Raw genomic sequence first — 17,280 nt, forward strand, 5'->3', positions numbered from 1 at the left:
TCAGCAGGCCAAATGAGTTTTAATTAGCACCTCTAACCAGACACAGCAGATCTGTCAATCTCCAACTCACTCTGCAACTGTGACAGGGGGGGGGGGGGGGCTCAGAGGAATGACAGCACGGAGGAGATGTGAGAAGAAGGTGTGATATAGAAGAGAGAGAGAGAGAGAGAGAGAGAGAGATTATGGTGGGTTAGAAAAGTTAGAGAAAGCCATCACATCAGACAAACATTGGTTTTACTGTCAGCGAATGTAACTCTGCTGCCCTCTAAAGGTTACAGCTCGCAAAATATGGGCATTCTCAAAAGGCAGTGAGTGTGTCACCATGGACGTGTCATATGTGTGTGTCTGTGTTTGTGTGTGTGTGTGTGTGTGTGTGTGTGTGTGTGTGTGTGTGTGTGTGTGTGTGTGTGTGCGTGTGTGCCCTGATTGCTCTTAAGCCCTTTGAAGACCAACCAGGGGCTTGGGTTACCAGGGGGTAGAGAAGGGGAGGAATGGTGAGGATGTGATGTATGAGGCATGAAAGAGGGCCAGCAACACAACAAGGAAGAATGGATGAACACACCTGGATGACACACACACACACACAAACACACACACACACACACACGCACACACACACATGGAGGTCAGTGGTCTGGACGTAAACACGTTTTCTTTCCCGTCTCCTCCTACACCAAAAAAATCCCACTTCTTTCTCATCATCCCTCAGCTGCAAATACTGAAAAGACCCCACGATGACATTTACAGGTTGTGTGTAAAAGTCCTCAGCGTGAAAAAAAAAATAATAACGACTCAAGCTGAAAATACTGGGATTCATTGATTTCCCTCAAATGTCAGCAGTTAGTTGGACGTGAGAATGAAATGCGGCTGCCTGTGAAATTCCACAGGACAAATTGTTCAATCTGAGATGGCTCCCTTAAAGAAAACAGAAGATATAGGTTGTGTGACGGCCGATGAAAGGCCTTGGAGTTCTTGTGTTGTAGGAGCTTTGGGGTTTTGTACATTTTTACAGTGTGAGATTTCTCTGTGTCTGGTTTTCTCCATGTAGTTTCTCCTCTGGTTATGAAGTAGGCAGGGCTCTTTTGGAGAAAGATGATGATGTCGTGTAGTTCTGTGCACCAATAGGTATTTATGGATATTTGAGTTGGGATCTGGAAATATTAACAAATATAATATTTAATTTAACTGATACAGGGCCATGTGGAGCCCCATTCAGTGGTCAGTCATACTAAATTTAAAAATTGAACATATCCAAATTTACAGTGATACATACAGCATTACTTCCTGTTGACGCTTAAAACTATAAGGAGAAATGCAGTTTATACCTCAGACCTTTTTAGAATGGATCAATAGGAGAGTCAGTCTCGAGCACGACTGAATCTTGTGTATTTCGAAAGCAGGAGGTCTTCTGGAGCAGACACATAACGTCAGTGCATGTCTCCTCAGAGCGGGTTTATCCTCAGGACATACAGTACATACAGTTTTTAGAGCTGGAGCAGAGGGAGGATTGTTGTGTGAGCTTTGAGCTCTTCACTCGATGCTGTCACGTCAATCATCACAAATAGGTTCAGTTCATTTTGTTTACTTTTCATATCCGGAAACTTCTCTCCAACTGCCTGAAGGAGTTTTTTTCAAACCCACCAGCATGTTCGGTCGTCATTTGCAGGATTTAGTTCTTTGCCGAGTGGGAAGATGCAACGTGTAACTTGTGATATGGAACTCAGCAGTGATCCCATGATCCAAAATGTGTAATTTGGTGATATCTGTAATATCTGTTATGGGCCAGAGCCAGAACATCTTTTCTTCCTTTAAGCATTTTTCCATATCTGTGAAATCATTTGAATTAGTTTGGTTCTTGCAGCGCTGCAGATGCAACAAGACACAATTCTCCCTCTGGCTGAGTTTCAGCTTTGTTGCTCGCTTACAGCTAAACTTGCCTCTGTCAGAATGTGGTCCGTTGGGCACAGAAACTCCTACAAAGAATATTAACTTTATGTCAGAACATTTCTCCAACTCCTGTAGTTTAGCTCCATGTTGAGAGCTGTAATAACACGTCTTTACAAACTAAACTACACTGGTTTATCTTCTGTTCCAACAACACATGTTTATCAGTTTCTCTTGGAAAGCGCAGCACTTCATTTCTTGACAGTTGCCATAATACTTGTAAACAAAGACATAAAGCAAAAATGTGCTGGTTGTGTTCATCGTGACCTGAAAGACAGAAAGTAAAAAACACCCTGAAGACAACGTTAGTCTGTTTCAGGATACTTTTCTTTCACCACAGATGTCATGAGATCTCTTTTCTATCTCTCAGTCTCTGAGTCCCAGGGGCCGAACGCCCTCTGAATTAGATCATGAAAATGCCACAGCCACCACTCTCTGACTTTTCCGGCCACTGCGATGTGTAAAAAGTTGATTAGCTTAATTTGTAAGGCAATTTCCTCTGAACGAGGGACCAGGAGTGAAATGCACCACTCCCCCCCCCCCCACCCGCACACATGCACCGCCCCGTCTTTTTCAGATGGAAAAAAAAAAAATAGATAGAAGAACTGTCTGAGCTACTGACTTATTTTTAGATGAGACGTGAATTTTCCACAGCAGACAGTCGCTAATCAATTGTAATTAGGTCTTCTGCTGCTTTTTGCTAGGTATTGGCTCTGAGACGTGTCAGAGAACAGAGCTGTACAATATTGAACTTGGCTGTGAATCCATTATCAACGTGTGCTGGACTGGAAATGTGACAAAACTGCAATCAACCGCAAGATTAGATACAAATGAGGACTGGCCTAAGCACACACGGTGGCGCCATTTTGGAAAATTGTCAGTGATCGGAATACTCGCAGCTACATTTGTCCGTGGGAAAAACTCAAATCTAATTCCACTGCAATTTGATCACAGAGGTTTTAAAAGTGTCACACTCGGCCTTTGTTGCAATGAGACTTCAGGTGATTACATGTTCAGACACAATTCACCTGAGCAGCGCTTATCAAATTACCTCCATTAAGCGATTGAAGAGTGGACACGATTAGCACTTTTACTGTCGGCACCTTTAAAACAATTAAAAGCCTTCCCCATCAGATACAGTGTGGCAATTGACTCATCCACAAAAGTCTCCATTGCATGCAGAGGTTGGAATCATTTCATTAAGCGGCGCCCGAAGTGTCCATAAATCAGATCTCAGGGCTGTTAACAGTTTTGCCATGTGAGTAATTTGTCTTTGCAGCCCCACGGGAAATACCCGAAAGGAAAAAGTGTTATTTTCACCAGGGGACTTAATACATTAAGAATCTATAATTAAAAGCTTCCGGACTTTGAGCTGCTCTGTGGTCAGTGGGCTTTGGTGAGACCTGGGCAGAGGTGACTCAAAACACAAAAGCTCAAAGCACAAAGTGTGGAGTGTGTCGCCGCCGCTGCTACCATGGCAACAGATACCACGGCGTTCATCCTTCTCCATCGTGAGGCGGCGTGACAGCGTCGCTCTTCGATGTGACCGCCGAGCCCATCGGTGCCCAGAGAGGCATCGGGTCCCTTATTGTTTCCAACATCTCTGGAGGCACCGACGCTGTCTCTCAAGGGCATCCTTTAAACAACTGTCCTCTTTATGCTTCTTTATTCTCCCCCCCCCCCCCACTTCCTCACAACTGAACACCATCAATCTAGCCTTGTACTTTAACTTTATTTCTCAGTCCATTAGTTTCTAGGACACCGAGCAGCACCAGGCAGAGAACAGAGGGAAGGGGGGGGGGGGGCAGAGACAATGTGAAAAAAATGAAAAGACAGGTTGGCTCTCCTGAGAGATAAAATGTAATTTCACAGTCAACTTGCTGTGATATATTATTTCACAACAATGGGGTGTGGGCTGATAGGAGCCCTGCTTGGCACCTGTACAGTGTAGTTAGAACATCAGCAGTGGTTCTCTGGAGAGGTTCGTTGTGTGTGTCTGTGTGTGTGTGTGTGTTTGAGTGTGTGTAAAAGGAGGTGGGGACCAGAAGGGTCCGACCTGCACATCAGAGCAAGCACAGTCGACTGTAAAAATACGAGCCGTGATTAAACACAACAGGGAAAAAAAGTCTGTTTTGTTGACAGTTATTTAATATGAAATAATATTTCCAGTCAGCAGGTTTAAATAATCCCCAAACCAAGCAACAACAACAAAATAAAAATTCACTCCTCTCCCATTCTTCACCGTGTTTGCAGTGCGTCGGCCAGATGAAAGACTCGGAGCATCATTTATTCCAGCAGCTGCACTCACTCATTGCTCCTGCTTCACCATCACATGCAGTTATCCAGGAACATAGAAAAGGCATCGATAGACGCCTCCTGCTTCATTAGCTCCGGTCTCTCAGCCTGACAAACACTCGCACAATATCAAACACCTTCTGCCAGACACGCAATGAGGCAGAAAATAAAACCTATGTTCTAAATACAGAAGATGGGATGAGAAACGTAAATGTGACAAATGGTCTGATTTCAAATCCAAAGCAACACCAGCTAAAGTTCATTTAATGAAGCTACCGGAGCCTTTTTTTAAAAATTAAATATCAAAGACAAATTAAACAAAATAAAGATTTTCAGAATGTGATAATAAGATTGTGATATCAAGTGCTAATCTGTTTGTGGGCGTGTCCTCGTCTCTCTCTCTCTCACAGTTTGCTGTTCTTCTGATATTGGGAAACGAGACCCAGAACCTGATCGGACGCCATAATGCTCTTGTTCTGCAGGTACACGGAGCTGTTCTTCGGCGTCTCCTTCAGGAAGTAGCGATAGTTCACCATGATGCCGCAGGAGTTCGCCACCCCCCTGGGGCTGGTGTCGGCGCGCCAGTTCAGTCGCCACATGGTGGCGCCGTTTTGCAGGTGAAAGTTGGCCACCGGGTTGAGAGCGTAGCCCCGCCTCTTCTCCCCGTAGAGGTACCAGGCGCAGAGACGCATCAGGACGGGCTCCAGGACGCTGGACAGCCGCTCCGAGCGCGTCCACTCGCTGGTGCCGATCAGCTTCCGGAGGGCGTCGACGGTCTGGGTCCCAGGGGAGGAGTCAGTGGCCTGCTCCACCTCCTTCCACTCCTGCTCAGAGAGGAGGTCCGAGCCCCGGCCTTCCTTTCTGTACTGGCTGAGGAGGCCTTGGAGCCAGGAGGAGAAGCCTGGGATGGGAGACAGGCTGGAGAACTGGGCCATGTGAGGGAACTCGCTCTGGAAGACATGAGGAGACAGGAAAGTAGATTTAAACCCCTAAAAGAGACAAACTGTTTATTGCTTTTTCAGATTTCCTTTGCTCTAATGTGTAAAAAAAGGCCAAAATGTAAAAACTGCCCTACGTCTATCGGACTGTTTGATGAATAATTCAAACTCTTTCATGGTTAAGAGGTTTGTTTTTATCCGTCCCCCATTTTGAAACACAACATCTTACATACAGTACATAGTATAGATGTAGATGTAGGAGTAGAAGAATGACCTTAATCTGTGACATAATAAGATATAAGGACTTAAGATGAAGAAAAAAAAAAAACGAGAGAGAGAGAGGCAGCAGAGATCTGATCCTCACTAGAACGCAGAGAGAATGACTTTTGTTATGATGGAATCCAGGGAGATGAACGCTCAACCTCGGCATTAAAACACATTGATATTTCTTGTTTTCACTCAGGCTGCTGTTTGGCCCCTTGGTTCCTCAGACAGGGTCAGAATTACAAATCACTTCCATCGCTCCGTGATCCTTCTCTGCTGATGGAGATGGACGATGGCCTTTCTCCTCCCCTCCCTCTTATTCTATCCTCCTCCTCCGTCCCTCCCTCTCCTCCCTCTCCTCTTCCCCGAGTCTCTGTCACGTCTAGACACCCCCACCCACCGCACGCACGCACCCATCCATCTCACGCGTTCTCTTCCATCCCACTCCCCTCTCCTTTCGTCAGAATAACACTCCCCTCTCACAGTCTCAACTGCGTCTGGTTTGATAAGTGATGGAGCGATGTGCCAGGCCGAAGAATGAAAGGCTACAGATGAAAGTGGAGGTGTCAGACAACCCCTGGAGGGACACGTCTCCCTCTGTCTGCCTCCCTCTGAAACACTGTTTTCCTTTCTTCCCCCTTGATTTCTCAGTCCGTTCGTTTCAAGAATCCAGACTTCTCTCTTTCCGCGTCCTGCTGGCTCTCTCCTCTCTCCTTGTGTTTTTTTTCCTTCTCACTGCGCTGTATCATGATCTCGCCCTCCACACCCCCAGCCTCCACGTTTAGCTCCACAAGTGATCGCATGTCGAGAGTGGACATGATTGACAGAGATGAGACGGTGGTGGAAAAAATGATGGAGGCAGTGGAAGAGGTATAAAAAGAAACAGGGAGGATAAGCTGGAAAAAAGGAGGAGCGGAGGCAGAATTGCGCTCCAGGGTCTAATCTACAAAGACAAGCCAGACCTGCTCCCCCCTCACCTTAAATCACAACTATGACCTTTTCTTTTTCCATTCTATCATCTATCCATCATCATAGTGAGCCCTCTGTGGCTGCGCTCCTCTCTTCACCTTTATGTCAGAGAGACACGCCCTCAGCAGAATACAAGACTGTTAGTGGTTCTCTTGTGTAACCTCGAGGGCAGAGATACGCACTTACACTGCCGGGGTCAGGGGTTCGATTCCCCCTGGGGCCGTAAAATATAGATGCGCTCACGTCGCTTTTGATTAAGCTTCCACTCACTTTCTGTGCTTTGATTTCCTCGACAACTGTGTCTCCAATTAGGTTCGGTCTTGGCACCGCGGGTGTGTTTCTTAGGGGAAGTGCAGTGTAGACTGTGGAGTGTTATAGAGACGGTTCTTCAGACCCCAGCTCTGACCTTAAACCCCCATTAATAGATCATGATGGCAGTGACATCAGGATATAGGACGGAGTGAAGACCAACAGGACAAGAAGTAAACAATAAATCTGAGTCACTGACAGCTGCCATCTCCTTCCTTTCTTATATTCATTATTTTTATGATTCATATTTATGGTTTGTCATTTTGAACCTTTTGACGTATTGTTAGCTGGACAGAGCGATCAGATCGCTATGGGATCTCAATGTGGACACTGGAGACACATAGTTATACCAGGTTTAAATGTAATCAGGTTAAAAATTTAATGTAGATACAATCTGGATATGAAATTCATTTTAAGGTGTAGCACAAATTAACTTTGCATTTTTTTGAAAACCTATAATTTGTCTCAAGGTCACTGATTTGTATCTCAGTACAGACACATTAAAAAGTCAAATTAATTTGTTTTTAAGATGATGTTGGCATATCAATCCAGAGTACTTCTTTATGAGGACAACATTCCACATCAAGAACAATACCGTTGTTTTCCGACCTCTGACACCAACAGCCCCTAATGCTGAAAATGAAAATGTAAAAACAATATCTGCTGTGTTCCCTAAACCGTGAGCCGCCGTTAATAAAAACACCAATAAGTGAAAAGCTCGTAGTGATCACAGCAGTCGGGTTGTATAAATAACTTAGCTTAAAGCTCCTGATTTTTATGAGGATTTACTACAAAGAGCCGTTTCTCATCTGTTGGGCAGAGTGGCTTTTGATTTTTTTCCATTCAGCGTTCCAATCATTTAACAAGTGCGAGCTGGAGTGGCCCGACATGAAGGGCTCCCGCGCTCATCGAGAGGGATGGATGACATTTCATTACTGGCTTTCCTCCTGCTCTGTTTGTGTGTGTATATGCATTCATGCAAGTGGTAAAACAAGTGGGAGATTTATGATATCAGCATCGAGACTAAAATAAAAATAAAAACTTCTGAAAAGCAATAAAAACCCAAATCTTGCCTGTCACAGCTCTACTTCACAGGAATGATGCTGTGCCAGCTGGACTTCACCTGGAGGCTCGGGGCCCTTTTAATTGAATTCAGCATTTGGAGCATCTTTAGGCAAAGAACACTTTCTGATACCGCAACATAAGGAGGCAGGTGAGTAGCTCTGCAGGAGATAACAGCTGTATCAGTGCCCGTGTCATGTGCACCGTCATGATGTGTTGTTATTATCTCGCCGTTATGGGACAGGATGGTTAAAGGCTTCGCTGATAACACCCGAGGGTTATTGTTTCCAGATAACAGATGTTGCCTCTTCTCTCACCTCAAGCTCTTTCTCTTATTCTCCTGTTTACTCCCATTCAAACAATTAATCATTGCTGCATTTTAAAATAGAAAAGTTGTTTCATTTGGAATAAAAATGAAAGAATAAAAGCATTTTAGACACGGTTTATTATGTCAACATAAAGAGAAATTGTGTTTGCTTAGTTTCTTCTGTTGTGTGCATTAAATTCTGCTTAAACGGGATGTGTTTGTGTTAAGAGGAATGAAAAAAATGATTTAGTGTTTCTCTGCCTGGTCACCATTTGGCCAGGCTGACGATTAAGGGTCGAGTCGAGGTTTGCACATTAGAGCTCTGGTGTGAAAAACTACCCGAAACATTCAGCATCATTCGAAATGTGATGATTTCTTCAGTTCCCGTATTGAGTATTTACTCATTAAAATAATAGTTTCTGAATACAGGTGCTAAAAGACACAAACGTAAGCAGCAACTAGGTGTGAGAGCTTTTGACAAATACTTTCAGGTTCACATTATACACAAAGGAATGCGTGTTTAATTTCCATTTTTGGATGTATTTGTATTTATAGTTGTTTATATTAAAAAGGGGTTAAACTGTAAAATATCATTAACAGTAATTTTGACACCTTAATAATGTAATCAGTGTTTGCCAAAATTCCATATTTTTCTTGGCTGCCACATAAATTCCTTCTTGTGGAACTAATAGTTCTTTTACTAACATTTTGTTGTTTAGTTTTTTGCGTGACATGCACCTACATTACATTCGGAGTTCTTCCCGCACCCACCTGCAGTTCTCGCACTACCCTCTTGATGAGGTAGTTGCCCAGCTCCACGCCCTGCAGGCCGGCCTGGGTGGAGGAGATGGAGTAGAAGACGGCCGCGTTTATCTTGTTGACGTCCTCCTCGGAATCGAGAGTGGCGACCTCACGGACGATACTCTGAGAGAGAAACAGAGACAGCTCCTTCAGACACGAGTGGGTTCTGGTGGGGAGAGCTGGAGTCTGGACACGAGTCTCTTTCAAATATTTCAGAGATGCACTTTATCACAGCCTGAAATACTATTTGATTTCGCTGCTGTCAAACCTCCTTTTTCTCCCCAGTACACAACAATAACAGGAAGTGAGCTCTGAAGAGGTCGCTCCCACGGGGATCAGTGGTTTTAAAGGTCTAGGTTTTGTTTTCCACACAGCGGTGATGCATTTGTCAGCAGAGAGGAGGAGGAACAAGGCGGCAAATCCCAGATGTTTAACTCTCAAAGTTAGACAAACCATCACACCAGCCTGCAGCCGTACAGGAGCCTCTCACCTGGATGTTGTCAGAAATATCTTCGGTGAGGGCCACGTGTAGAACCACCAGGGGCTCCCCGGGCATGGCGGCGTGGGTGAATGCATAGCAGCGGCGGTACGGCCCCACTCGGCGCTTCAGGTCGGTCCAGTTCCTCACGGGGTGCACCGCCTCATACCTGACAGAACTGACTGTTAGTTTCAGGTTTTATTTGACTGTTCACTGAGGTGTCAAGCTTTACTTTCCCTTAAACATGCACTTTACAATGATAATGTGGCAAATTTGAATCTCAAAATATATATATATGTTGTTTTTAAATGTGACCTGCCTCCCGATCTGTGTAGGACTGCGTTTAGCTCCGATGTGTAATGTAACGTGCATTACAGATGTGATAAGTAAAGCTATGTAAGCAAAGATTAAAATTAAAATGAAATGAGAGCGGGACAAAAACAGAGAAACACAGTTTGCTATGGTGCATTAATGTTCTTACTGGCTGATCTTCTGCAGGATCTCGCAGGGGGACAGCCAGGTGATTCTCTCCAGTCGGAGCAGACCCACAGAGAACCACTCAGACAGCAAACTCTTCAACGTTCCATTCAGGTCCTGGGAGAGGGAGAGAGAGAGACAGAGAGAGAGAGAGAAAAGGTGGGAGTTCAGAAGTAAGTTCATCATATCATCAAAACAAAATCCACCACATTCTTTCCCTCGTCCCGACAACTCAGGAGCCAGAAACATCAGGGAGAGTGAGAGTTCAGTGCTTTTTTTATGATGGTATAGGGTCCTGTTTTATTCTGTGCAACCAAAACACTCATAAGCACTTGATGGAAAAGAAAATGAATAATATCTGCTACAGTAAGTTTTCTGAATCCTGTGTGAAATGTGAACGTCTCCAAAACACGAGCAAAGTGTAGAAGTTTCTCTCTTTATTGTATACCTTATACAGAGGAAGCACTATAAAAGTATTCTCTAGACATATACATTTTTTTATGACTATTAAAAGAACTGGATAAGCACGTATTCCTCACGAGCTCAATTGTTTCACCTGACATCAATGATGTTCAGGTTTTCTGTATGAAAAATCCCAAACCCATATCTCACACACTTACAGAGTGTGTGTGTGTGTTCCCCTGGGAGTCTGAAAAGCTGTTTGAATGTTTTCACATTATGAGCAGTGATTTGTTAGAGCTTGCGATGGGTGTAGGGAAGTCACTTCGATAAATAACTTGCCATTTCAAAGCAGGTCTGTCTCCCTGCAAAGGTCAGACTTCATTTACAGCAAATCTCTTGCAAAACTCACAAAACAAGGCGCTCGTGGTGCACGCACGTCGACGCACTCAGACACACAAACTCATATTGTCTGCTCCGTGGGATGATTTCACCTCCGGCTGCCTTTAATGCCCAGTCGTCAGTCATAATAAGGGCTAATGCAAACAAGCTCAAACACAATGAGGGTTATAAGAGAGGCTGGGTGAGATTCTCTAGGATTCACTATCAAGACTTTCCACATATATTCATTGTCTTCACATTATTCAGCTGCGAGATTAGAATATAAAAAGGCTGCGATGGATATATATCTATAAATGTGTATTTATGTTCCTCAGACTTCACGAGGCCCCCAGAGGTTAAATAATCTGTAATGGGAAAAATAATCCCAGTCTGGCATTTCTGTGGGGAAGCGCAGGGCATCAACAACCTGTGAGAGGGCAGCCGCTCACTTGGGGATAGGCAATTCTCACCCACACACAAAAGAAGGTGAGACGTGTACTCCATTGACCCAGCAGAAGATGAAGTCTTTTGAAATGTGAGGGTCTCGCATTCAAAGCCTTCGGGTTAGGAAAGAGAAGAAGGGGAAGAAGAGAATCCTGCACTCCATTAGAAAGAAGATGAAGCTTTTTGACTCTGGAGCTGTATCGATGCATCGAGGCGCGGATGCAGCCTCTGCTACAAAGACAAGCTGTGTAGTGTGTGATTATACGGAGCGATAGATACTGCAGTGCCTGGATGGAACAGTCTGTCTATCCGGGGCCAAAGGACCACCGGCTGCCAAAGTGTTAGGTCAGCCTCAGGCGGCGCCAGCACCTCTCCCCCACTGGGCCGCACGCCACTTGTCAGCTGGGAGTCTATCTGTGGCGGGAACATAGCCGCTGTGATACTTTGTGTAATCCCCAGCGAGCCGACTCCCACTGACACCTTTGATTTGTCGTTAAATCTTTCATCCACTCCGTTTGTGGACAGGTGAGCGGGGAAATGAAAGGCCTGCAGGTAGAAGGAGTGAGGAGCGACATCAAAAAATCAATTATCCAACCACGAGAGACTAATCTAGCGTAGAATTCAAAGTGACACGCTTGCAAGAACCAGGGTAATTGCAGCCTTTGCACATTCCAGACTTGAGTAATTTTAGAAATTGTGTTCCCCCCCCACCCCCCATCAATGATTCAGTGCTACTTTGATTATATGCATTTTTTTTGATTGTCAGTTATTTCCCCTTTGGCATGAACATCAATACCAGTACTAAGAGCTTCGTATTTCCAGTGACCTTTTCTCATTTTTGGCGCAATCAATCCTAGCATTGACAACAAGCAGATCTTGCTGTGCACCCCCAGAACCAAGGTGGTCTGGTCAGTGAGTACGAGTGGGTCCGTAGGTGGCTCAGACCTTTTTAGCAACAAAAGCTCAGTGGGGCTGAGTTATCGACAATAAATGCATCACAACCACATCTCAGCAGGAATAAAAACCATATTGAGCCGGAGAGTGGACGACCTCTGAATGTGCAGTCAAGGTATCTAAAGAAATAAAATCATATTACTCAACAGCCCTTACATTTGATAATACGATGTCAAAGGCAGAAAGGCTTTTAACTCAAACAAAACTAAAGTCTCACAAAAAAAAACTTTTTCAATTCATTATCAAGCGTTTCTTTGTCCTTCTCAGCATTTAATGGCGCACGTATTGTACAGGTTGATAAAAGCATCTCACCACAACAAATCAGCAATGCGCCTTTCATTTTGTGTGATTCAGAAGAGTGGACACAAAGTGGCATCTATCTTAGCTGCAGTGCGTTTCAGACTCGGCCACCGTGAAGCAAAGTGTGCTTTGTTTTGTACTAACACAAAACTCAAGCATCTTTTATTGATGGTGAATAGTCACAGTCGTCTGTCCACTAAAGGAGCTTTCTGGTTCCAGTGTCAATAACAGAGCTGCCGGAGGCCAGAGGCACAACAAGAGATCCAGCAGCACAAAAGGCTTTTAAAGCCACAGGTCGATGTATAATTGCAGTTTCATGTCAACCCGGAGTGAGTCCATCTTGTAGGGACACAGAGCCATCATTACGAATTCAACACACACTGGGTTTGAATGGCAGACATTAACTTAAACACGGCTGGAATTGCACTGAAAGACAGCTGCCCCACACTATTGTGACTTGTGAAATACAAACTTAAATACAACTGTGTCATTATTCAAGCTTTTTTTCTTATTAAAGTCAATACTTCTGTTAAGGTTGTAGCATTAGTTATAATTCAAACTCAGATTACACCTGTAAAAGCTGAATCAATGACTTCAGTGATAGATTTATCAGTCTAAGCAAACAATCACAACTATTTCTATCAAAGAGATTCATCATTGAGGTCATTCGAGCCTAAATACAGGTTCAAAATGAGCAGAATTAGCTGATTCTCCTTTTTCATATGTTAGTAATCTGACTATCTAGAGGTTATAGTGCTGTTTAATATCATTATATTAAATCAATCATCAGACCTTTTTAGTGCTGTTAGTTTGAAAACAGTAATTCCTAATAATTTCCTAATTTCGGACACATTATAGAGCTAATGCTTATCAACTATGTTATCAAAAGAGTTAACCTGTTACATGTACCATGTGTGCACTGAATTAGTGACAGTGTGTTATTAAACATCTATGGTATATTTCTTGTACCTTTTCAGCGGTCAAACCCAGTCCGTAGACACTTGACTGCAGAGAGAGAAGTGAGTGTGTTACACGGGACTCTTCATTTGAATTCCTGGACAAACTAAGTGCCTGGAATTAACATGACAGCAAGATTGCCACCTGAATAATTATTCCAGTCTCATTTCAGAAGTGCACGAAACCTGCTTCATCTCGGTGCTGAGCTGAGCTGAGCACTGTAATTACATCTGACTGAACTTGAGTGACTGGGCGATGAGGTAAATGAGACTGGAAAGCTGGGTTTTCTGAAGAGGAAGTTGCCCAAACAATGTGGCGTTAAGGGGTCAAACAGCAGGAGATCTGCATAAGTGTGTGTGATGGAGAAAATGTCTTTTCTTTTCAATTTTCATTTCACTTTGTCTTCAAGGGACTCATTCAAAAATGTTAATTACACGGCTGATTTATATGGTCTCTTTCACTTTGTTGTTAGAGGGTCTATTTCAACCCAGGTGGAAGGCAGCAGCACTTTACTGTGATTCTGTGCAAAGGAAATATGAAGAAAGCACTGAAATGGGGCTTGAAAGTGACAAAACCCGGTCTGACTTGTTTGCAAAAAAAGCCTTCCTAGCTTTGAGGAAATGGAAAAACATCATCTTTATTCGGTGAAGTTTGCTACAGGAAGTAAAGTGGAGCAAAGGTCGGGCTGTGATGGAATGTGAGCCGTGTGATGGGGGGGGGCAGCGTGGGGGGTGCAGCTGATGCCTGTGTACGTGCAGCTGCTCACTAGTCAGGTCAAAACACTAAATCACCTCAAGGCCCAGTTATAAAAGGACCAAACAGCCAAACGCGCTATTTGGCCCCTACGAGCACCCGTAGACAATGTAAACAAACGCCTTTTTCTTTACCTTGACGTGCGTGCTCTCGTTGGACTTGGACGCGAGGGTCTCCAGCAGATCGGCCCGGAGGTCCACCAGGAACTTCACCCCCCCCTCCACCCTGCTGATGTGGTTGAGCAGGTGCTTGTACCGGGGGGTCAGGCTGTACCGGAGCCGGTCCTCCACCTGCAGCACGGTGCCCGGGTCCCGCAGCTGGGAGTCCTGCAGCTTGGCGGCCAGCTCCGAGACCCCCCGGTGGTCCACGCCGAAGTCCCGGGACAGCCGGGCGAGCAGACCCGGTCGGTCCTCCTTGTCCAGGCTCTTGTAGAAGTGCATGAAGTCCAGGCTGTGGGACTCGGGGGGCGGCGGCGTCTTGTCCCTGGTCTCGTATGTGGGTAACGGTGCCACGACCCTCGACAGGATGTCCTCCATGCCAGAGACACCGATGCGATTCGGGGACGAGTAGCAGCGAAGGGTCCCCGGAGACACTTTGAGGAGAGCCCGGTGTCGCCAGCACCTCACCCCGCTGCGGAAGGCCCAGATGACGGGGAGGGATGTCATCGCTGGGAGGGAGCTCCGCTTTCCGCCTGGAACCTGTGACCGGAACACACAGGAAGCGACCACTTCCGGGTTGCCTCTTAAAGAGATAGCGCGGCTGCCATGGCAACACGTCAGACTCGAGGAACTGTCACTGATCTGAATAATAAAAAAACAAGTTTAAATCTTTCTAGGATGAGGTAAAATAATCAATTAAATAAAATTGTTTTAGTAATTTGTCAGGGTCCAAAACAATTCTACAAGGAAGGTATTGGTATAGGTATATATTATTTACTCAATACGATTTCCAAACAAACAAAGAATTAAAAACAGATATTCATTTTAATATTACAATATTGTATGTGAAATAAATATATATTTCTTAATAATACATTCATTTGAGGCACTGTTTTTCTTTTACTGGTATACTGCCCCTAAAATTTTGTTCGGGTACTATATGTGGTTGCTTTTGTAAATAAGGGTAACTATACATATTGGTAGAGATAATCTACTTATTGGAGATTGCCTTCGATTAGTATTTTGTGCATATGAAGTCAAATGGTTGGCCAGCTTGTGGTAAATATTGTTATTTGATTTACCAAATTACCATCAGTTTTTATAGCAGCGGAGGTTTTGGTAAAGGTGCCATATCGCAACATTTGCGCCACTGTACATTTCTCTCTGTGACTTATTATTCCTTTTGGGGATAGAGAAGAGTCTGGGAGGAAAAAAACTGCACTGACAACCTTCAGAAGTTCATGTTAGTGGGTTTCCATGGGCACATATCATGGATTAATGGTTCCACATACAGCACTCTTCCACTTCATCCAAGGTAAAAAAGACAGAAAATATTTCTCTCTGCAAAGAGCAGTTAAAGTGAGAATAAAATACTGCAGACCTGAAGTGGAGATGTGATGATGCTTCAATAACACAAACCAAGAGACTGGAGTTACACAAACGCATTGCAAGAGGTAAATCAGGAGTCAGGCTGAGGTCACTGTGTAAGATTTTCTTGTTTGACCCCTGTTGAGTGCAACTTTGCAGCACCAGTGCTTGACTGCTTTTATTACATTATTTATCAGCTGTCAAACCATCTCTGCTCCTGTCACTGTTTTTATCATCATATATATATAACCTTTATAGCCTACATGCAGTTCACAAGACATTTTGCTTTCTCCAAGCAATACGAAAGTACAATGCAATACAAAGTAAAAATGTCACAGGTTTTGTCAGTCAATGACAAGATGCCTCATCCATCTTATTTACAAAACATTTTTTTATTTTTAGTCATGTATTCTTTGTTGAAACAGGAACACCCTATTGAAATATAAACCCTCATCTGCCAGCGAGTCCTGGTCAAGACGTGCAAACATGAAATAAAAAGCTTCATATATAAATATAAATGGGGACAAATAACATTAAAACACACTAAAACACAGCAAACAGGTTAAAACACGGAACAGACACTGAATCATGTGGGAATCAGTAGCAAACATTAATAACAGGAAATAAAAAGCCCATGTTAAAGACAGTGACATTATTCTATGGAAACTGATTTTAAAAATATATTTTTAACACCATTGGTGGATCATTTAAACCATACGTATTTGATTTCAAGTTTTGTCAGATATCACAGAGATGTTAACAACTATAAATTTGAGAATGCTTTATTCATCATTGAATTGAACAGACATTAACAATTAATTAAATTACACTAATCTCATTAGAATTGAGAACTTTCCTTTTATTATTTACATTGATATTGATTGAGTATTGATTATGTAACACAGTGTTTTTTCTCATGAATGTTGTAAATATTGTTATTTAGTTGTTGTGCTGTGCTACACTTGAACTTGTGTACAAACAGGAGAGGGATCCCTCAGTAAATTATAAAGTGGATGTTGCACCATTGTAATTTGTGAATATGAACTAAACATATAACATTTTGTTTATTGATCTATTTATTGATGGATTTAATAACTAGTTCTATCATATTTGCCATGTGAGTGAGCTCTGATAAGACAACAACCAATAATATCCGTGACACTCGAACACAACACAGGACATGAGAGGTCGTCGGAAGCATATATGTCTATGGTCGGAAGCATAGATAGGTCGGAAGGGGGTAAAAGTACCGGAAGTTACGTAAATCACCGCAACACCTCTGAACACCGGGCAACCTGGAGACCTCGGCCAATCACAGCTCGACTGGGAATGACGTCATTGCGCCTGAAGAGCAAGTTCAATGCGCGACGCCTCGTCTTGTTTCACAACCGCAGAAGTTTGTTTCTGTTACTCGGGAAAACAACTGAAAACTACTGAAAACCCGTCGATACTAAACCCGGTGAGTGAGCCTAACCCTAACCCCTGATATGAACTGTTGAGCTCTTCCCGGCGGACATGTTATGGAATTCAATTTCCTAGACAAGCTAGCTAACGGGAAACAGAGACTTGTAATTAGCTAATTAGCTTCGATGCTAACGCTAAATCCCTCCAGGGCGGTTGACACACGTTTGAAACCGTGAACCCTTGAATTTGTTTATTTTTTAAACCGTTAAATGACCGGTTGGTTTTCACACTGTGTTCTGCTAAAGGTCCGAGTGAGAG

The 17,280-nt window shown here is 43.7% G+C and overlaps 1 protein-coding gene across 1 annotated transcript; it reads right to left on the reverse strand.

Moving 5' to 3' along the window:
* Positions 1-4,074: 4,074 nt before the first annotated feature.
* Positions 4,075-14,734, reverse strand: mlycd (malonyl-CoA decarboxylase). Its single transcript, XM_061076306.1, has 5 exons — positions 14,167-14,734; positions 9,849-9,961; positions 9,380-9,536; positions 8,860-9,012; positions 4,075-5,189 (listed from the first exon to the last, which is right to left on the reverse strand). The coding sequence occupies exons 1-5, from the start codon at positions 14,695-14,697 to the stop codon at positions 4,644-4,646; spliced, it is 1,500 nt and encodes a 499-aa protein (XP_060932289.1). The 5' UTR covers positions 14,698-14,734; the 3' UTR covers positions 4,075-4,643.
* Positions 14,735-17,280: the final 2,546 nt, after the last annotated feature.

The sequence above is a fragment of the Limanda limanda genome, chromosome 8, assembly GCF_963576545.1.
Source record: "Limanda limanda chromosome 8, fLimLim1.1, whole genome shotgun sequence".
In the NCBI taxonomy this organism is placed as follows: domain Eukaryota; kingdom Metazoa; phylum Chordata; class Actinopteri; order Pleuronectiformes; family Pleuronectidae; genus Limanda; species Limanda limanda.